General features: G+C 38.0%; 1 protein-coding gene across 3 annotated transcripts in view; it reads right to left on the reverse strand.

Moving 5' to 3' along the window:
• The window catches only part of satb2 (SATB homeobox 2), a 50,055-nt gene that overhangs the window by 16,723 nt on the left and 9,998 nt on the right, over positions 1 to 23,334 (reverse strand). For all 3 annotated transcript variants that reach the window (XM_030125128.1, XM_030125129.1, XM_030125127.1), the window contains 9 exons: positions 17,912 to 18,097; positions 9,369 to 9,495; positions 8,208 to 8,331; positions 7,070 to 7,172; positions 6,264 to 6,314; positions 5,597 to 6,186; positions 4,485 to 4,697; positions 1,709 to 1,795; positions 746 to 898 (listed from right to left, as the gene is read on the reverse strand). In XM_030125128.1, the coding sequence (XP_029980988.1) occupies positions 746 to 898; positions 1,709 to 1,795; positions 4,485 to 4,697; positions 5,597 to 6,186; positions 6,264 to 6,314; positions 7,070 to 7,172; positions 8,208 to 8,331; positions 9,369 to 9,495; positions 17,912 to 18,097 (1,634 nt within the window). The remainder of the gene's footprint in view (positions 1 to 745; positions 899 to 1,708; positions 1,796 to 4,484; positions 4,698 to 5,596; positions 6,187 to 6,263; positions 6,315 to 7,069; positions 7,173 to 8,207; positions 8,332 to 9,368; positions 9,496 to 17,911; positions 18,098 to 23,334) is intronic.

Raw genomic sequence — 23,334 nt, forward strand, 5'->3', positions numbered from 1 at the left:
ACCCCCAGACCCACCAACCTGGGGACCTCGCTAACCACACACACACATAACATACTGTACAGAAAAATGCACACATCTCAGCCTTTGTCACGCTTACAGATGGTAAATACCAGAGACATGCGACTGTCCTGAAACACAACCTACTGGTAGGATTAATTGACACTTTAGCCATGCATTATTTGATTTTCTCTCCTTTTTGTCATTCAAATATTTTATATTTCTTGTCTCCTTGCAAGTCTACGTGTCTGTCTGGATTATTTGTCTTTACTTCTGTTGGATGTTTGAGACTCATTTGACAGTGAGTTTTCATTTTTGTGCCTCAAGATTATAATGTTCCATTTTTTATTAGTTTTGATTTGTGTTTTGGTTTGATGTTTTGCTTTAGCTTTACACTTGGTTTTAATTTGCTTAAAAGAATGCTTGCTAGTGTTTTTATTTATGGGCAACAGTGTACAGTGAAAAAGACAAAAAAAAAAAAAAAAGTTTTATACATTATTGATAACAACCTTGGTGAACTCTATATGTACCTCTTATAAATTAATGGATAGGTTTGGCAGTAAGGATGGGACTGGCATGTAGTTAAGATGGTCAGCATCTATAAGCATAAGGTGCATGGCTGGTAACAGCGGCAAGATGTGTTGGATGGACGGATAAGATCTTGGACTTCTCTGACCTGTGTCGACCACAGGCCCATTTGTGTCAGGTAAACCCATATGTGGTCTGTCTTGATCTCAGCGGTTCTCACCTGGCTCTTGTTGGCAGCCACTTTTGCAAACAGAGCTTGGGACACTTTGGCTCTCTTCATCTCCTGCTGAATTTCATCATAGATGCCTGATGTAATGTTAACCAGTGACTCCAGTTTTATAGGGAGGTCAGGGGCCAGGCCAGACTGCTTTGGCTGAAAAGGAGAAGCAACACATGATGTAATACATAAGTTCAAATGAAATGGGCTGTTTAATGTTATAGGAGCTATCAGATAAGCTGGGATAGCAGGAAGTAACATAAAAGCATACTGAGTTACTATCATATTAAAAGGATTGCATTGCGTATATGTATTATCAAAGTGTCTTCTCCACAAAATCAAATCTTATGTATACAGACAGTATGAAGAAAGGTTATCAGCTCATGATCGTGCCAAACTGCTCTGAGAACAGACATGCAATGTTTTTTGTATGAGCATTGGCTGCACATCTGCACTGCACGTCTCCACATGAATTTTGTTTACAGATCAAAGTCATTAAGTCCTGCTCTTTTGTCTTTCTTTGTTGTTTCTGTTTGAATGAACATGTATTGGCTCTCAGAAAGCTTGTATACACAATGTTTGAAGTTGTCCACAAGACATGTACAGACCAGCGAGCTTACATTCCCCCAGTGTAAACGACGCTGAGATAATTTTACATAGACATAATAAGAATAACACACAAATTCACCCAGAGCCTTGAATGGGCATTTGCCCTGACATCAGAAAGCATTTCTTATCACTGACATTGCTAAATTGTCCTGTGTGCATGGAGAGACATTTCCAAATACTGTATAATGTCCTTTATGTTTAGAATATGCTCTGATGATAGCTTTGAAGATGTTTCTCCATTAGAAATGGAATTTGTTTAAGATAAAACTTTAAAATCACAGTAAAGGCTTTAAACTCTGTGCATGACATGCTACAGTCTACTTTGTGGGGGCAAGTTAAAGATTGTAGATTACTTACTGAGTTGGAGATCTTAGTCTTGTTCTTCCAAATGGAGGCCCAGGTATCAGAGGTTATCTGGTCATCCAAGTTCCTCTCCCACACTTTCTATGTACACACACAAAAAAAACACATGACATGTAAAAATCACATATTTATCTCACAGAGAGCTTGCATAAATCATACAAATCCCACTATGTCTTTCCTGCTGCCTTGCAATGGCACAATTAAAGATCCATGAAAAGAGACTGGACTCATTGTGGTTAACTTACTCATCTGCTTGTCTGCTGATGCTACAGTTGTGGTCGGAAGTTTATGTATACTAACAATTTTAGACTTTTTCAGAGGTACTCAAGCACAACAAATACCAGCATCTATTATTTTCATTGTGTACCAACTTGATTTGAGGTTTAACCCCTCAAAGTTAAAGGGGTTTGACTGCTTTTCCAAACAGAATGTTCCATGTTTTCTTTTCTTGAAAATACTTACTGGTGAAAAACTCGTGCTACTTGCTAATAACTCTTTACATCATTATTTTGGTGAACTACAATCAGACAAAATGTTTAATGTATTAGCTGTCAGCCAATGGTATTCATGTCACATTCTCATCAGGGGCCAAGGTCCCCTAAACATCTGATGCTAGAATTGCCCCTGTTTATGTACAATCATTATGGACATAGTAATATTGGGTTTTTGAAGATTTTTTTTTTGACTGTTCTTCTGGGGAAGAAGTTCTGTACAAAGTATGGCTTTAAAAGTGAATTTTAATCTTTGGTTTTCTGAAACACAGGAAACAGTATTGAAAATGTACATACAGCACACCTAATATTTGGTTAAATATCACTTTAAAACTTTCACCAAAGGCATTTAAATAAATCCACCCACCCATCCATCCATCCATCCATCCATTTTCTGAACTGCTTAGTCCTTGTAAGGGTTGTGGGGTTGTCAGAGCCAGAGAAGGTGGGGTATACCCTATATTTGTCTCCAGCTAATAATAGGGCAACTCTCCTCATCAGAAAAGCTCAATTAATCTAGCAACTTCTACCCATCTTTTACACCCAGTCCATTTCCAGAGCTAAAGTTTCAGTTCAGTGTTAGCGTGCTTCATCCATTCTATAATCAGCTTTCATGTCGTTGGGATCATTGTCCTATTTAAACAAGTTTCAACAGTCTGATGTTTTGTGGTTATGATGAAGTATTCTGAGGGAGTCCTCCTTTTTCATTATTCAACCACCAACATGCTTGATATTTTCTACACATTTGATCTATTGGGCTTAAATGTTGAGACTTTACTCCTTCAAACAAACCTCTGGACTGTGTGGACTTGATGTATGTCTTTTTTTTCACCGTAAAAATCCTTCAACAAAGCTTTTTCTTCTACATCCATGCGGTTAGTTGTAACATGTAGTCAAGATCTCGCTTTGGAGTAGGGGCTTCTTTCTTGGACAATAGCTTCTCAGTGCATTATGATATAAAAGTTGACTGTAGACAGTGACACTAGTGTTCCAGCTGTTTTCAGTTCCTGGTCGACATGTGCCTTGGTGGCTCCTGGGTTGTTCTTGAGTATCTGAACTAATTTACTCTCAGCTGATGGTGACAGATTGAGTCTTCCTTTAGATCTTGGCAAAGCAATGACAACTGTGTTATTGTTTGAACAGATGAATGTTGTTGTTTAGAAATGGATCCAAGAGACTTTCCAGACATGTGTAAAGTTACAATTCTGTTGTTCAGATCTGCACTAAACTCAATGCACATCCCCACTATACTGTATGTTGATCATTTCAATTTCTGTCAGTCCAACCCTTTTACTCTGCCAGATGTCAATCCTGATGGCTATACAAGTTAAAGCACACCAGCCTTAGCACATTTTTGCATATTCAGCACTACTGATTAATAATTGGGGGCTACATCCGTGCCACTACACTGTCCCAAACTGTTTTAAAATGGAAACAATCTTCATCCACACGATCATTTGAAGAAATTATCATTAGAACAGATTTATTTTCTGTCCATTCCAATGTTCTTCAAAAACTTATCTTCACAAGAGGTGTTGATAACAGAAGTGAACACAGGAATTGTCCCAGTTTGCTCAAGTAAGACCTAGCCTGCTATGAATGTACTCAGTAATTTCATGGCAAAAATCTGACTTAAACTGCACAACATCTGTCAGAGAGCGTAAAGACAAAATTGCCTGTGGCTCAGTACCAATGACCATATTCTTCCATACATGATCATGTAACATGAGCGTGACATATCAGGGGGCAGTGAAAATGGGTGTTAAGGATGGGTGGGTATTTCCAAAAGTTATTTTTATCTTTCAAAAGTGAGAGTGAATGTTTGTTCTTCTGTATATGTCAACCCTGCGATGAACTGGTAACATTAAAAGTTAGAATAATATATATCCCACCTTCTCTGGCTCTGGCAACCCCATGACCCTCACAAGGACTAAGCAGTTTAGAAAATGGATGGATGGATGGATGGATGGATAGATTTTATCTTCCATATCATATCACTAAGGAGTTTCACCACTGAAGCTGAGCCGGTAGAATTTCCAAATGTATTAGTGTGAACATCATGTAAGTGAGAGTATGTTTACGTTTGACCCTATTTTCATTTCCGTAAACCATAAAATAAAGGAAAGCTTTGCCCAAGTTATTGTTTTCTATTAAAGACTGATGTTATACAGTCTTTTCACTGTAAAAAAGAACATCCCAAATAAATAAACAAGAGGCCATTGTCACTGCTTTTTGACCCATGGTGATTACTATATGTGAACTTCCAACTGCATCTGTACCTGTGACAGGCGGGGAGCAGCAGGGCTAGAGGAGTTGGAGGCAGGGAGGCCTACAGAAGGGTTTATTGTGCGTTCTCTCTCCTCCTGGTAGATTCGGTCTCTTTCGCTCTCAGGCAGGTTGAGGAAGTTCTGCATTGCTTTCAGATTCACAAGCAGGGACTGTGAGGCTGTTCGAGGGTCCTCTTCTTTCCTCAGGATCTCTGACAGCAGACCCTGTGCAAAGATGCACACTTCCACTGAGAACTTTGCTATGTATTGTTTTTCTATGGCATCATCACATGTTGATGAAAATAATCAACTTTAGACCATATTAAGAACATATGTGTTGAATGATCATCAGACATACACACAGTGACACACACTAAAGTGGACTAAAAACACCTGGCCCATACTTTTTAGTTGTAGCTCTGTTAGCTTCCATTCATTACATTGATCTAATGGGGCATGTGGTAACCAGTTTAGCACAGCTTGAATACATCAGGTGTTTGTGCTGCTGCGGAGGCGGGAAAGGAGATTCAATGACCCAGAAAGGTACCCTGCTATGCTTCTACTAATCCTGAAAATACCAAGGTGTGTGACCATCAAATTAGCTCTCTGAAAGATGAGAAGTTTTTTAGTAATGTGATGGATCTGCTATTACCTGTAAAAGATGCCAATACAAATATATTCTTATGACCTAAAATCTTAAGATGAGGATAATGAGTTCTGGGATATTGCCACAAATGTTGTCGGTGTCAAATAGCTCATGTCCAAAGATGTCAGTAATTGATCATATGTCAAATCATTATGTCTTTTGAGTGTAAAGGAATATTAAAGAAATTATTATTTGTGATTTTAAACAATTTGATGCTAAACAACTAAAATCTTTTAACAAAAAAATCTGCATGTGCAAAAAACAGTAAAACAAAATACTGTGACAACCATAATTATATTCAATTGTGTTGCCACACCGCAGGGAGTCATACACTGATTATTTCAATCTCCACCTCCTTCACCTTTTGTTTATGCTAACACTATACTAGCTTCATCCTTCATGGATCATCTTGCTCCTTTCCCTCTAGGTATTTCACCACTGCACCACTCTTGACCACAGTCTGACCTGTTTTTCTTACCTGTGTGCGGTTGAAGGCCACCCTGGCGAACACAGCCTGGGACACACTGGCTCTCTTCAGCTCATCTCTGACCTGCTGGTAGATGTCAGAGGACACCTCTGCAGCTGAGGGGTTGCTCCCTGGGTGATCACCACCAACTTTGGATGAGCCCCGAGGGATGGGTGGGTGGTTTAGGAACTGCTGGTTGATGGCCTGGGGGTGCTGATGGGCTAGAAGACGGCTAACAGCTAGCTGCTGGTTGATGAGGTGTGCCATGGCGAGCTGCTGACGTACCAGCTGAGGGGAGAGCTGAGGGGAGAGAATCCCACCTGGCCCCAGCAGGGGCTGTAGGGCAGCAGGTGGGGGTGGAGGTGGAGGAGGCACCTGGCCTGTGCGCAGAGGAGTGCTGTGGTGGAGGGGACCATGTGGGGAGGGCTGCTGCTGGGGTGGAGGGGGCTGCTGAGGGGGCTGAGTAGGTGTCTGCGGATCTCCAGATCCTGCCTTGAGGAGGGGACTGCCAGGTCCCAGGTGACCGAGCTGGGCCAGGCCGGCTAAATGAGGAGGGGGTCGCTGGCCCAGGACACAGAAGTCTGCAATGTTGTCTCTCTCTACTGGAGATTAGAGAAGATGGTCAGTGTGGTCAAACAAACACTTGAAGATGAGATGATTTTTAGAAAAAACCACTTACTTTTGATGTCAGCAGCATCTCGCCCTGACCACATCTTCTCCAGGTAATCTACTGCTCAACAAAACAAATACAGAGAGTCAGGAGAAAAGGTCCTAAACTTGAATTTATGATTATGTACATACATGACAAAAAGCAAATGTGAAATAATTCCAAATCTGTTCCTGTAAGCACAAATTTCTGACTAGACAAAGTCCTTGTATACTGTGATTCAAGCTACAACTAATGTAGCAACCAATCAACAGTGTTGGGCTATTCAACAGATTATAGATTAGGTACAATGTTACAAATGTAAAAACTAATGTAACTATTTCAGTTAGTCCATTTAGGAGATGCAGCTTAATACATTTAATTGATATTGAAATCAATATTTTAAACTTTACAATAAACTGAAAAGTTGAAAACAAATGCATATATTGATCATAAATAAGAAAATCACATCATCATGCAGTTTATTTGTCAATAACTACAATAACTATATCAAATCTTTTTTTTTTAAAAATCCATATTTAACCTGTTGTAATCACCAACATTGTGATTAGAAATTCCAGTTTTATTTCCAATTTATCTCTCGGTAAGTGTAAATAACTGTAAACACATTTATTTTGTAATTTAATCAAATGATACTATTACTTGTTCCTATTTACTCACTGAAGTGCCAAGTCATGACATACATATCTCTATCTATGTCTTTATGTTGATTTCAAGTGATTTCCCCTGATATGTGGTGGAATTTCAATTATTGCCAAAGGTAAATATATTATTTTCCACATTAGTATGGGCACACATATAACACACATATATCTCACCTTTCATTTTTTTATATTTCTTGTACCAGCGGCCAAACTCCTGGCATTTGGCAACAGAGACATTGGCATAATAGGAACTATTCACTATGGAGGAAATCATACTCTGAGGGAGAAAGAGAAGGGAAAGATAATTAATAACCAACGTAATATGAAATGATTATACTCATGCAACAACCACATGGCATGCACACGTAAACACACGCACACACAATAGGAATAGACAAACATTAATCATGATTGGAAGCCACCCATGGAAACTCGAGCCAGTTCAGTGCAGAGGGAATCTCCAGCCACACACACATATGCTTGCAATTGATTCTGCGATCAACACCCCACCAGCACTCCATTTAAACACAGCACACAAACACACACACTCACTCACACACACACACACATAAATCTCACAAACAAGTCATTATGAGACCAGGATGGAGGTTTGACATACATCTGGGAGTTAACACAGTTGGAGAGACAGTACTTAATTTGGTGGGGTGGAGTTTGATAAAAATGTAGAGCAATTATCAATGAAATACATGTAAAAAATAATTATTTACAGCTGATTGCCTGAACATATCTAATGAACATTGACTTTAGTCATTATCCAGAGCATGTGATGGCCAACACAGACTGTTTTTAGCTTTAAATGATCATATAAAAGGCATTAAACTGATAAACTTTGTAGATCAGTTATACATTTTGGGGTTAAGGCTGAGTTATGTTTAAGCTGACTCAATTTAGTGAAAAACACAGAAACAAATTAAGTTTAATATGTTCATTTTGACCTTAAAGTTGTGTTTTAAGCTTCAATTAACTCATATACAAATGCAAAAAAGGTGAATGAGGAAATGATCATTTTTGAGTGAAAGCTGAGGTGTTATTCTATGTATTCTGTTGTTGTCAGATTTTAATTTGTCTTTGTTTTTATGATGGTTGTATTTTGTTGTTTTTAGCCCGCTTTACACCCTGTGTTATCACTAGTTTTACTTACTTATTTACTTATTTAATCCCTCGTTTTATGTTTGGTGTATGACACTTTGGCCAGCTGTAAAGTTCTTAAAGTGCATTATAAACAAAGTTGGTATGGTATGGTATGGTATGGTATGGTATGGTATGGTATGGTATGGTATGGTATGGTTACCTGTGACAGAGGACACTCTTTGGCCAGAGTGCTTTGGTTCATTTCCTTCAGAAGCTCTTTGAGTGCATTCCTGACAGTCGCATGGTTCCACTGTTCACAAGGCAGGTCCTCCAGCTTTGAAAAACTACAACATTAAAACCACACCAGGCCAGAAGAGTCAGTTACAACTTCAGGTTAAATATTGTAGACACCAAGGATGAGCCACAAAAAAGAATAACTTCTACCATGATATACACAATGTTTTGGATGAACTTTGAAAATCTGCGTTTAATTTCCTTGCTGTAACTTTACAAAGCAACTTAAAGCACTTACATAAACTTGAAATTGAATCAGTAATCTCTGTATCTACCTGTTTTTTTATCTTGTATTTTTTATTAATTTGTAATTCTAACTATTACTTTACATCACTGTAAATGAGAATCAATAATTTTTCAGATGAATAAAGATAAACAATAAGTCTAAGTTAACCTCTAATCCTATTAACGTTCTAAACTTCCTGTCTTAACCTCATCCCACACAAACCACAACTTCCTGTGCAGACCTTTCGTCCTGAGGTCTCCTGTTTTTTATTTTATTTTAACCTCAAATGAATCATTTTGACATTGAGCAAAACATGTGCCAAAGCTCCTCCATTGCTATGGAAACACACACACACATGTAAACAAACCTGGCTGGTATGTGCCAAGACAATAACAATAATAACCCTCTCTCATCTGGAGTTTATCTATTTTTATCTGTCCATCAAGTGCCTGCTTCACTCATTCTAACAGACTAGGAATTACTGGCACACACGGTTTCCCTGACGTACACAGATAATAGATAAATCCCCACCGGGCTGTTTAACTCAAGCCTTAGTGTTTCAATATTGATGCCTTCAAATTTGATAGATATGGTAAATTCTTGAACTGCAATCAGCGGCAATGACATCAGCCACCCAGTGGACCGAGACCCAGACACAGTGTAACCGCACACAAGCATCCACATGGATTAAAAGTTTTGTTTTGTCCATAAAATATGGATATGCAATGTTTCTGAGGTTGATTTCATATTCAGGAAAGAGTCTTACAAATGGAAAGTCACTGACGTAAATGTTTCTATTGTCTTGGTCTGATATGTCAGACACGCAGTTGGACTTTCTCACGTTCTAAAGATGATTCTGACCTTTGTAACTGGATGCGTAGGGTGACCATGTGGTAGACTTCCATCAACATGTCGGCCACGGTAGCTTCTGGAGCGTCCGTGAGGAAGTGGATGGGCAGTGGGTTCCACCTTCCCACTTTGATGATGCCTGAGCAGAAACAGAGAGGATTCATGACAAACCATCCATATTTTTACCTCAGTATTACCCACTGGTAGTTTAACTTACATTTAGAATCAACACATTACAATTATGTACAACTTTACTTTGCCTAAATATTAGAGGCAGGCTACTTTTACCAGTTTTATATCAGTATCAGTGTCTCTACTTTACTAAAAATGTGGTGTGATCTTTTGCTTTATCACAGTTTTATAGATAATTTTGAGCCTGTTTGCAGTAATAACACATCGTCATCATGCAAAAGAAACTGTTTGATCCGTCTATGGTCAGTTTGATGTGAAAATGTAGTTGACATATCACAGTTTCATCAACCAACCTCTTTTTTTTTTAGGAATTTGTAATAAAAGATTCACCAGAGTTCACCAGAATGAAACAAAAAGATATCTTAAACATAGAAGTACATGAAAATTTAGAGAAAAATGTCAGATTTTTTTTTTTTTTTTTTTACTAACACCACAACAGTTTCTCAGGATAACTATTAACATGTCTACCAATAGTTGTCACATATACAGGAGACAGACACTGAAGAACCTGTTTAAAGCCCTGGAAAAAAAAGAATAACTTTTGCTATTATGAATTTTTGTGCATTTCTGTAGCAAGTAAACACACAAGCAAACCTAAATCCCTGTAAAAAAGAAAAAAGAAAAAAAAAAAGAAGAACAAGTTTTTGTGTGGATTAATTAGTATTTCTAATTTCTGGATTTGTGCACTGCAATAATACTATAAGTTGGTCTCCTTAAGAAGAATATCAAGCCTAGAGAAAAGCATGTAAGTGCAGGAATGATCACGCAGAAACACACATGTACATGCACTCACATACAGGTTTTTCATGGGGACTGGCTGGAGCTGTGAAAACTAAACAAAGCTAATCGCATTACTATCCTCTAAATGAGATCCAGACGGGTCCTGAGAAGTCTCTCTCTCTCTTTCTGTCTTTCTGTCCCCTAGTTCTTTGCTCTCTCCCTCCCATCTCCCCTCCCCCATATCTTCATGTTCCTCTTTTCTTCTTACTTTAGTTTTCTCTTCTTCCCAAAACCCTCTGATCTCCATGACTCCTTTCCCTTTCTCCCTCTGTGTTTATAGCTCAGTTATATCTTTGATTCCAGACAGGCTGGGCTGTGTTCTTCATTATCTGTTCATACAGGGGGCACATCACTTAATCCTCTATGAACAGTATAGACCAGACCCTCAGGGAAGAGAAGAACCCCAGAAGAACCAAAGACCACCAGGATTATGTTTAATAAACCAAACCATCTGATATTGCATCAATTTCTAATTGGCGATATTAATTTGTTTTTTTATACAAGAGTTGTTTTTATTAGTGTATGTATTTTCCAATTAATCTGAACCGTACAACAATCCAGTCGGCCATCAGCAACCCATTTAAGAGTTCGGTTCAGAGGTAAAGGTAGGTTCAAGGTTACATCTGAGCTGTACTTAAACTAATGAAGTTTAGGTTGTGTTTTAAACACATATCAAAAAGCAAAACTAGAAAAGGGTTGGGGTTCAAATAAAGTATATTAAATGCTTTTTGGTCATTTAGTGCTGTCATAAACCCAACCCTAAACCTAAGGTACAGTTCCATGAAGACAGTGGATGTTAAAAGGTTAAACCTTCACAAAGACAGTCTTTGAAAAGAGTAAACATGAACAGACATGTGGTTTTCTGGATGTTTCATTTCAACATTGTTTTCCCATATAACATATAAAGTTGTACATCACGTGTTGTGTTTTTTCTCCGTAGACACTGCAGCTTTTCTATGTGATATTACATTATCGTGTGAAATCCTAAATGTCACATGTGAAAGAGTTTAGTGTATGTAGTTATTTTGTAAAGGAAGAAAAGTAATAAAGTATTTTAAAGAGATGGAATAAAATACTCAGTTCCCTTTACGACACAGAAAATAAGAGCCTTCCTCACTGGCTTTGTCTGCTTTTCATATTTTTTTTTTTTTTTGTGTGTGTCTTTTTCTTTAAAACACTTTAACACACAAACACACAAAAATGGTCTTGATCAGCATGTAGTATCCACACATCTGAAAATATAACAATTTCTCTTAATGCTAAGTTGGGTGGAAGTGAACGCATGAATAAGCAGATAAACAACTCACAGATGACACATGACAGCACACAGAGAAGAGAAGTGGACATGTACATGTACCAGTTTGCATGCAAGCACACACCCACCCACACACAATCGCATGCTCACAGTGTGATGGTAAATGCATTAATAATTGATCCATCATTTTTGGTCTGCTGTTCAATGGGCTCTGCTTCATGTCCACATTTAAAAGTAGAAATCATTGTTCCCATTTCCACATTAAAATTCCACCTCCCAGAGACATGCTTTAATGTGGCCAGCTGGTGGCTTGGCTCATGTCTGAGTGTGCCCATCCGCACAAACGCAAATCCATACACAAACACACACTCGTGTCTCTGACTTCTCTCATCAACACTTGCACAGGCCTACACGCATGGATGGCTGTGCGCGCACATACGGACACAAATACACGTGGACACACAGTAATCCCATTGTCCCATGCTAGAATAAGTCTTAATGGTCACAGCAGGCTGCACATGCATGCGGGGCTTCTTCCAAACTGGTTCCAGGTTCCACCCCTGGAAACACTGAGGGAAACCCCATAGGCTTGGCTCAACCCTATCATCCAGATTCCATCTCAAGGAAGTCCTCTATGACAGTATTTCCCAAAGGTTTTTTCTGGGCGGCCACGTTTTAAAAGTGAAAAATCATCATGACCCAGTGCACATGTTATCTCTGATTAATGAGAAGGGGACATTTTCACATTATTTTATGTCATGTCTGCACCACCTTCTGATATAATCTTGAACAGGTAAATCTGCCATTTTAAAGGGATAAATTGAAACATTATTTAATGCACTTAACATCTGTGAGACATACAGATTGCACATTAGCCTTTCATATTAGACTCACTGTACAATTATGAGACAAATATCCATCAAAAATATGGTTATCATTGAAACTTTTTTAAACACTTGAAAAGTACAGTTATTGTGACGACCCAAATAAAATCTCCTGTGACGCACATGTGGGTCCTGACCCAACCGTTGGGAATATACAAATAAAAAGCTGCATGAGGAAGCACTACACTTCACTAAAACGATCCAAACCTTGTCTGATAAATAATTTGGATGAAGTTGAGCCGAGGTTGAGCCCTCTGCTTAGGAAAGATGAGCATCTCTAATGTTTAATTAATCACTTTTTATGCCTTATTGACCAGTGATAAATAATTTATCAGAATAGCAACATTTTTGTAGTTAGTATCACTCACTGTGTCCTTACTTCAACAATGACCATTTATGCTCTAAAGTCCTGTACCCAAAGTCAAACATCAGCAAACTTCAGGAATTATTTTAGTAGAATATACTTTTAATAAATAACTAAATACTTTAAGTAACTTTTTATAACAATGTGGTATTTCAATATCTTCATGGCAGAGACAAGGCTACAATTTACACTGGGTCTAAACTGAGATGTCCAGTAAATAGCTGACGGTCTGCAGCAGTGACCCTCTGTGGCCTGTTAGACGTGGCACAGCAACAATGCTTCCTCTACCCCTCTCTGTCTCTCTGTCTCTCTCTCTTACTGACCAATGTTAACTGTTCACTGTCTAAAGCCGTAAAGTACAGGTCTTCTCCCATCTATTCTATAAAAGCCTTCAGACCCTTATAATTGAAATAAACAATATCTCCCAGTTAATTACTAGGGTAAGCTAATTAAAGAAAGGCCGTGGTCCTCAGCGGGGACTTTAAATACACCGCTGGGACACAAGAATGCAGGACACAATTCAAACAGGGAGAAAATAGCTAGGACTCTGTGTAATTTTGGTTGTGGACCGCAGGGGAAAAAATGTATAATTTAAGCCAGAAATTATTCATTTAACATAAACGCTTGTTTTAAAAAACAAAAAGTATTCATTTGAGAGAAGCAGGAGGGAAGTGTGTGTGTGTTTTCTGTTACACTGAATACACTGCGTATGTACATTTGAGTGTGAGCGTGTGCAAATGCATCATTGTATGGGTTAAATAAAGTTTACATGAGTGTGCCTGTGTGTATTTTTACAAACAGGAGCGTGCACACACACACACACACACATACAAGTGCACACTGTATGCGGACTGTGCTTGAGTTAATTCTTAGAGTTTTGTTTGTGTCGAGTTGCGATGTCCCGTTTAGTCTTGCCTTTGAAGCCCCTGCTGTGGTGTTTGTAGAGAGGAGTGCATTGATGTGGACAGGGGACCAATGTGGCTCGCTGTTTTCCATACACACTGATGAGACAGACAGAGAGAGAGAGAGGGCGAGAGAGAGACCTCCCCCAATACTTGGCAAAAACATTGAAGCCTGAAGTGCTACTAATGGCATTCATCTGCAAACCATAGTCAACGCTCATCATATATGTTAGTGGGCTATTTTTGACCATTGCTACAATAATGTGCATTGAGTGTTGTTTATTTTTCAAACTCCATTTAACACGGTGTCAGTTACAGTTCTGAACTTTACAGCCCAAATGCCTTAAAAGATCTTCAGTTGAGTCAGCTGAAGGGAAGGGGATAATAAACTCACACTAGAAGTACAAAAAACTGAAATTGTGAAACAGCGTGGTATTTAGATATTCTCAAGTCTACTGGAATTTGAGGGATTTTATGTGTGATTCTATATCCCATTGTGCTAAAGGTTGGAAACTGTTCTGCTATTATCAGTGTTGCTGATTTTTGTTTAAATCCTCCCAATTTCTGAAATGGCTGTAGATATCAGAATTGGATGGAACTCAAGACAACCCCTTGAAAGATAATTCCAGTTTATTGTGAGATTGAGCTATTTGTTGTTGCTTCAGCAACCCAGTCCCCAGAATAAAATGATGCCTTTCCACATTTCTACACACCACAGATATGTATAATCTCAACACAATTTGCAGTTGAAGGATCCTCTACAGTTTTGCCTTTCCTCAATAGACAAGAGGTGGTTGGGGTGGATGGTGAATGCAAAACCACTGTGCCACTGGACACTAGAGTTCAGATCCTGACCATAGGGTTTTAGCTTAAGGCCATGAGAACACTTTGCTAAGGATTAAGAAAAGATCATGGTTTTGTTTAAATATTCTTAAACACACTGTAAATCACATTTATCTGTTTAAACCAAGCCCAGAGACAGACCAGAGCATGACCAGAACCATAAAATCAACAACAATGCTGTTGCTTTGAGAACCATGGTTGTTATACAGCCTCATCATATTTGCTATAGCGGCGTAATCCTCATGCGTGGTTATCAACATTATAATGTTGATATATATGTATCTAGAAATGTTGGTGTGAAACTTCTGGTTCTCAGACTGTACGTATCTGTGGTGTGCACATACAATGCCAGCATTTTATTGATGGGACTGCTTTGTGCTTCAGGCCAACTGAGTAATTGATGAGATTTGAGGAGATGGCAGCAGTGAAGTCTGGTTTTTAAGCAATATTCAAGAACAGATTTGACTTAAGTGATTAATCCGCTGTATGGCATTATGCCACAAAAGGAATTATCTTTTAAGCTCTTTGGGCTCCTAATGAGACAAAATTCTAACTTTTTATTCTTATACATCCTTAAATGATAGGTGATCCAGGCTACAGAATGAACACCAGATTAGTGAAAACACTGAAGCGGAGGTCAAGAGTTCACCTGTGCTTTACGTGGGCTGGAGGCTTGATAAGAGCCTCTTAGCGTTAAAGCAGTAAAGGGATTACCTACTCGTTTATGAGGCAATGGGCCACATGTAGCACCATTCTGTAAATGGTCTTTCATATTTTGTCTTAATGTTGCGTTAAGAGTAAAAACAACAACGAGGTCAAGTCCAGATTGACTAAATATTCTTAACTGTTCAAGTCTGGGCTTATCCAGGTATCTGTGATGACTAGACCAAACTCAGCCATGATCCAGTACATCACTGATAACAGCTGATCCTAGAGCCAGCCCACATCGGCCGATGGCTCAGTAGATCTTCTTCATACCCAACTGGTGAAACTCTTCTAAGGCGAAGGTATTAAACTGCTTATCTACCTGCTCAGCCGCACACATTCACTGCTTCGTCTGCAAGGCGCTTTGCAGCAGACTTCCGCCTTTTCATGGTGTGTCTGACTTAATATTGTATCGTCACTGATGCCTGGTCATTTCTGTTGCTCTCCATGAACAGATCCATTCCAACAAATATAATTTAGTGTCGATAAAATAAGCTTTTTTGACAAACATGGCCCTGACTGAAATAGTCTTAATTGGAATCAGCAGAGCAATATTATCTCTTTAACCCTCAAATGTAATAAACCAGTCAAAATAATCACTCTCAAACATATAACAAACTAAACTGGTTAGGTATGTGATATTCATGTGTTTTTTGTTTTTGATTGTTTGTCTCTGAAATTTAAAACTTATGCTTCTTTTTGTTGATCAAAGTGTTTATGGACTGTGAATACTACTTTTTTTTAATAATATTATTGTGATAAAAATTTCAGAGAGTAAATAAGAAAGTAGTAATGAATCCCAGTTAGACAAAGGGATACTAACAAAACAAGAACAAATCGTGGATATGAACAGAAATAAGACATCTCCCTTCCTGCAGAAAGAACAATAATGACATACACTTGCACATATACTGTATATTAAAACCATGTCTATATATCAGTACATCTGCTGACATAATTTCAACAAGACTTAATGTGGATGACGCCTCATAAACATTCAACTGAACAGATGGGGATCTCCCACTATTTTCAGTGTGTTTCAACACTCTGTTGCTCAGTTGTTACCGTTTTATATCAATGTAAAACTCCTTGCACAGATGGAATATTTTGCATACTTGAGAAAAAGACAGCAGTAAATGACACTGTCCTGTTGCAGATGACTACCATGTGTGCAACAATAAATTACAGACTATTTCTTGTGTTCCACTCATAAACATTCTCACAAATACAGTACACACACACACACACACACACACACACACACACACACACACACATACACTTACTGAATACACAATGTATTTTTGTCTTGTGGAGACATTCTTGTCCAGCTCTTTGTTGTGTCTTTAATGAGTTTTACAGGCTCTGTCTGTGTCTTAGTTGTGTTTTTGAAACATTCTTGTGCTTATTGCCACTGTACCAATACAGTGTCTGCTCTAAATAGACAACCTCACATCTAGTTTCTTTTCAGGCCACTGATTAGAGGGAGAGTCTCTTCACAGCGATCATTCCAGTCTTGACCGGTGAACTACATGGCATGTAATCCTGTGTCACTTATACCACAGTTTACACAGTGAGAGACACTTGGTGGTTGGAAAATCATGACTATTAATAATAGCCTTGATGAAATTCTCTTGAAAGGCAACATGCCATTTGGTTTATATTTTAATAAAAGTGCTGTCACAGGATTTGAAGAATACTGGCACTCAGTATTTCTCAGCCCAAGGATTTTCCATGATTGAAGTCTGGCTCCGTACAAACAAAGCTCTGTTGTTTGTTTGTTTGTGTTAGTTGGGCTTAAGGTAAATCCTGGTCAAGATAAAAGTTAACAATGCGCAGAAACACACCAAGTGTGTTTACACTGAATGATTCCACATTGTGTAATATGACCATTGCCGCAAGTACAGGTAGTTGTGTGAAGCTGGAGTGAGGCAGAAAAAAAGGTTGTGAGGTTTTTCTGAGCGTGGAGTGAAGCCAGTTTTTTTTTTTTGTCGCTCTTATTATGGGGTAAGAAAAGCTTAAAATACAACAAAAATGTATGGAAACATCTCCTTTTGTGGTTAAAAACTTCTGTCAGGCACAATTCTGTCTATAGAGACTCTCAAAAAATGATTTACTTTGACATTTTGGTTTGTTGTGCACTCACATAATAGCTGTACAAAAACCTGCAATGATATGTTACGCTTTCAGCTGTTAGGTGTCTGTCTGAAAACAATAACAAACGACATAGTTTGATGATGAAAAGTAGCAGGGGTTCATGGGAATTTTCACCATTACTATACATGAAAATCTGTTTGAAGTGATTCAGGCTAAAATCATATAGTTGAGGTAACTGATATCATGTTTACTGACATATATTCATGTCATGTCATTTAAGTGAAATTAAATGTCTATATGTTGTTTTGTTGAGTTGAGTAATTTGATGTCACAATCAAATGTTTCCAACAGTTAACACATAAATTTATTCCATGTATTTGCACATTTCACTATTTGGTTACACATTAGTGGCATCACATGTTTACGGGAAAACATCAAATGTTAATTATGGTTATTTGATTAGAACTGTATATAGAGTGATGATAATACTGGTGAAAAAGTTAAAAGAAGTTGCTATTGTTTCTTTGACTGACCGTGGGCTTGTGCCGCTGAGCTGTGGGAGTAGCCGAGCGCTAACAGAGCTGTCTCCACCAGCTGAGAGAACAGGATATCTTTTCTGACCAGGACAAACTCTGCGTGCTCGTCTCTGCCTTCACATCCGTCTGTCTGAATCCCTCCATCTGCCTGCTCCACCACACAGAAGACTGGAATCATCAGACCTGCGTAAAGAAGACAGAGGCAGAAAAAAAAAAGAATGGCAGCTTAAAATAATGACTTTTATTGTCTTCATAGACAGCAAACACGTGGCTTGTATTTATTGTTGCGGCTTGTAACCACTTTTTGTTTTGTTGCAATACTTGACATTCTCAATTACATTACATTTATCAACAATAAATAGACTCTAACAGTGTTGTTCACTGTTCACTGTTCATTAGACGCTTTATCAAAGGGTCTAACGGTTTATTAGATAGGCAGCTTTAACAACTCACCCCGTACAGATATGCAAAGACAGTATTCAAAAGACCTTCACTTTTTACAACTGTCTGTTTTACAAGAGGATTAATGAGAATGGAAAACCTTAATGACAAACATATCTATTGAAGAGTATCCAATGGTTGTTACATAGATTTGTAATAACCCTTAGGGGTCTAAGTTTATTTGGGCTGTTTTTGAGTACTTTTGATTTTGCCTTTATATACGATATAAAGAAATGCTTACTATACCTATGTTTGGTATCTTTTTTTCAGCACAAATTCATCTATCTGTTCTGCCTATTATTTTTTTACTTTAACCTACTATATCAACACAAAAGTCCAAAAAACACACAAAAAAAATTTAAATCTGATTGAAAAATGTACGTAATTTATCGCATAAATAACACAACGATGCTTAACGAACCTTTTCAAAGACTTTGAAAGTGAATACTGGTTCCAAATATTAGCTATATAAAATCAAAATTGTAATAAATTAAAACTATACTCAAATATTTGACATAAAACCATATCTTTACATATGCATTTTCTCCAGTTTTCTCTTGAAAATGTCATGTAATTCAGTCACAGGGCCGTGACCGTGGACCCCTAAGGGTTAAAAGCATAGTTGTCAACAGAATGTCCTTAAATTCTGTTATGGTATATGTATCATGTAAATCCATGCCAAGTTAAGAATCAAACCAAACAAACCAAACCAACAGTTTTGATAAAGCTCACCCATTGCTTCCACAAACAAGCCAGGGCAAAAAACTTGGCATATTCTAATAAAAGTTTAGCAGCATGTGAAAATTGGTTAAGAACAATTATATCAATTATTAACTGAGACAAATTCATCCACTACAACTAGAAAAGAGGTTTATCAATATCAGCAAGCTGGGATCTGATGACCTTTCCAACCTCAACACGATAAACATAAAACAGTAAAACAGGTTGTTATCATTTTCGTACACACTGCACAGAGGTTTTTCTTTTTCGCACAATATTGGATCACAACATTTGTTAAAGGGGTCATATTTTGCTAAACCCACTTTTATTAGTCTTTGGTACATTTATTTGTGTATTTGGACCCTAATAGTTAAAAAAGTTTGAATTTGAACCCTCCAGGTGTGGGAAAGCTATCTTTATGTTCATTTTGGCAAAAATCGATTGGATTTCTACAACCTGTTCTTTCTACAACCACTCCGGCTTCCCCCCACAATCCAAAGACATGCACTGATAGGTTAACTGGTTAATCTAAATTGCCCATAGGTGTGAATGTGAAAGTGATTGTTTGTCTCTATATGTTCAGCCCTGCGATGAACTGGCGAAATGTCCAGGGTGTACCCGCCTTCGCCCGTAAGTAGCTGGGATAGGCTCCAAGCGACCCCCCTGACCCTAGTGAGGATAAAGCAGGTTCAGATAATGAATGAATGAATGAATGAATGAATGTTTTAATTCCTACTTAATTTGTTGTATCTATAACTAGTTATGTCACAACATTTGCACATATAAGGTTAAGACTTCCGACGAACATTTCTCCAAGTACGACATAATTGTTTGTCAGCAGCAGTGGTTGAAGTCCATATTGAAAATATGTCCAAACTTCGAGCCGATTACCTAAAATGTTCAGTTGTTGGTTGAAACAGGACAGAGCAGCACAGCCAACAACTTGAAGGGGGTTGGACGTGAAGTGGCTAATTTGCATTTAAAGGGCCAGCGCTCAAAACGACCTTTCTGGTGTCATTACTCAGAAATAGGGTTGAAGATGGACCTGTGGAGTTTAAGACCCAAGCATAGCATTTACAGTTTATGTAGAAATTTTTTAAAATGCATAATTTCATTTAAGAAAAGCAAAATATTACTCCTTTAAACAGTAACTGTTATAATAATAATCTATTTAACCATTTTGTTATCTGTGGCTGTTACGGTTTACTTTGGCATTATACCAAAGTACAAACAAACTTAATCCAGTGTCCAGGTTAATTTAACAAGATATTGTCTAAAAGGTAAATTGTACTTTACATATGGTCATTTTGTGTAACTAAGTTGGAATAACATATTGCCGTTAAGTTTTTATGTTTTAGACAATAAAAGGCGCTTTGGTTAGGGTTAGGAAAAGATCATGGTTTGGTATAAATATTACTAAATACATCATGGGTCATTTTCTTTGCAAACTTTTTCATATTGAACCTACCATTTTACTAGTCCTGACCCAAATGCTGCAATGAAATAGTTAAGTGTGAATATAATTTCTGAGAAACACCATTGGAAAGCCCCATGAATGGTTAAAACACCATAAGGTTAATATACCTTTATGGAGAAATTATGACTTTTCCTTTGCTTATGATATGACGGTCAACAATGGTTAGTGGCTGACGTTTAACTGCTGTGTTTTATTAAGGGATGTTTCATGAATTTGTGTGATTGATTTGTGATTTGTATTAATTCAAAGGTAATGTAAAGGCCTTAAATACTTTCAAACACCTCCGATACTGCTTTATATTTATTAACATATTTCTTATAGAAAATGAGAATAAATTAACACAGTAAAAACATAAAAGCATTAATACAGCATTAACATCCACTAAATTGTGAAAATTGTTACTTTTCTTTTAGTCTGAATTTCACAAAAAAATGCATCACTACTATTATTGGTTTGCAGATATTACACGTGTCTGTGCTTTGCTGAAATATACAATATAATGACAACATTTTAATCCAATAAATGTCTTATTTTGTGTTAGTAAAATGATTCAGTTGCATGGTCAGTTTATTTATGCTTGATAATGCATTATGACCTATACCAATAGTCATGATGATAAAGTCGCCCCCACCTTGTCTGATCCTGACAAAACCACACATAGCATATTATTATTTTTAATGAGCATGTTTTAATAAACTAATTTCTCACACATCTTCTTATTTTGAACGAATACTTGATCAGTTACAGCTTTTCAGTCTCTCTTCTATCAGTCTTTTCCTCCTGTATCCCTGTCCTTCTGGCTTCCTGTTCTATTATCTTTACTTTCTCTCCAATATCAACCTTTTTCCTAAAAGGCTTTTGGTTTTGGGCCACCTGTCATCTGGCAATTAATTAAAGCTTTCAGAAGAAATGATGGACTGAGAGCATTAGGCAGCGTCCCAGCACTAATAATACAGAGCACAGCGATGTGTGTTACCACATGGATACCACACAATACCAAACACACACACATACACACACATACACACACACACACACACATACACATATGCCTCCTTTTCCCAGCACACATCATGCTCCTCCATACAAACACATGAGGTGCATGCAGCATTAGCCTCCACCCCCACACCGCCCAACCCGTTGTTTTAATCAGTCAATTCCTATATTTCTATTTCCTCCTCATTAATCACTCTGCTCCCAGTCCTCCAGGCTCTCATGGAGTGAATTACACACTGGAGCGCTGTGCCAATTCAAGTAAGTGAATTTCCCCCAACAGGGAAATATAACTGTCAACACAGAGCAGCTCCCTTCGACCAGCACTCCTCTCTCTCTTCCTTTTCCTCTCCCATTCTCTCCCACCATCTCTCTCTCTCTCTCTCTCCTTTTCTGGCTCTATCTGTCTCTCTCTCCTCTTTCTGCACCTTGGTCTGTCTTCTCTTATATCCAGTGTCCTGTGATTTGCCCGCTGACTGTGTGATCTGGTTTGGATGATGCGATGCTGCCTCAAACCTCTAATCCCTCTAATATGTATGGGGATGAGTGAACGAGGATATTAAAATAAGATATGTGTGTTCAGTATGTTTGTATGTGGAGTGTGTCTGGGAGTGTGTGTTGACAGTATTGTTTTTGGTGTGTGTTTCACAGTATACAAACTCTGTGAATATGGACGCTTGTTTGGTGACAGCACGTAAATGTGTGTGTTTGTGTTAGCATGTGGCTCTGTTGTGTGTGTGTGTGTGTGTGTGTTTGTGTGTGTGTGAGTGTGTGTGTGTGTGTGTGTGTGTGTGTGTGTGTGTGTGTGTGTGTGTGTGTGTGTGGCCCCCTCCTCGTGGAAGCAGTGTGGTTTGGAGGAGACACGTTGAGTTTCCTGTCTTCAAAGACAACCCGTCATTATTACAGGCCAACCATCCATTCAGCACAGGAAACCCCTTCCTCTGTAGTCTTTCTGTTCCTCCCTCAATCCTTCATCACTGTTCTTCCATTGAATTTTACATTTTACATTTTTACATTCATTCATTTTCACCTATCAACACAATAATTCTTTTTTTTTCATTCCTGCTGCATCAAAATAAAACCCCTTGTTCCTTAACTCTTCCTAAAGCACTTGCAGATCCATCTTTACTATCTGATACACTGTTCAAACCAAGTAAGTTGTCACTTTTATCATTTCTTCAACACAGATCGCAGAATTTCCAGAACTATTCCAACATATATGAGATAATTAGGGGGAATATTTCTATTTAATGTCATAACTATATATAATAGCATATAAAAGTGAATGATAAAGACAAAATTACAATCATTCTAAAACAGGCAGCAACACAAGCACCCAGGCACAGACAAAGGAGGTGCATTCAAACACACATGCACACACATGCACACATAAACAAGTACCAACTTTCACATTGAATGCAAAGATCGATAACCCAGGCTGAGTTGTATAAATCTTGTTTATATGGAGCAATCTCCTTTATTTGGTAAGCCTGTATTATACAGTTCCCTCCAGACTTATAGATTAACAGTGTAGAAACAGCTCTGTGGTTCTCCCAGCAGCAACAAAGTGCACTGAGCCAAACTCAAGTCACTGCCAGGATGTGGCTGTTTGCAGAGCCAAACGCTGTCTTTGGGTTTGACACACAGGAGCTTAAAACCCTCTGACACCTGGGTGAAATAGGTGGAATCTGTTTTTTTTTTTTTTTTTTTTTTTTTTTTGAGTTTCCTCTCATGAGTAAACAACTAACATGATATTCTCTCCTTATATTTCTCCTAATCAACATGTGTC

The sequence above is a fragment of the Sphaeramia orbicularis genome, chromosome 21 (genome assembly GCF_902148855.1).
Source record: "Sphaeramia orbicularis chromosome 21, fSphaOr1.1, whole genome shotgun sequence".
Taxonomy (NCBI): Eukaryota; Metazoa; Chordata; class Actinopteri; order Kurtiformes; family Apogonidae; genus Sphaeramia; species Sphaeramia orbicularis.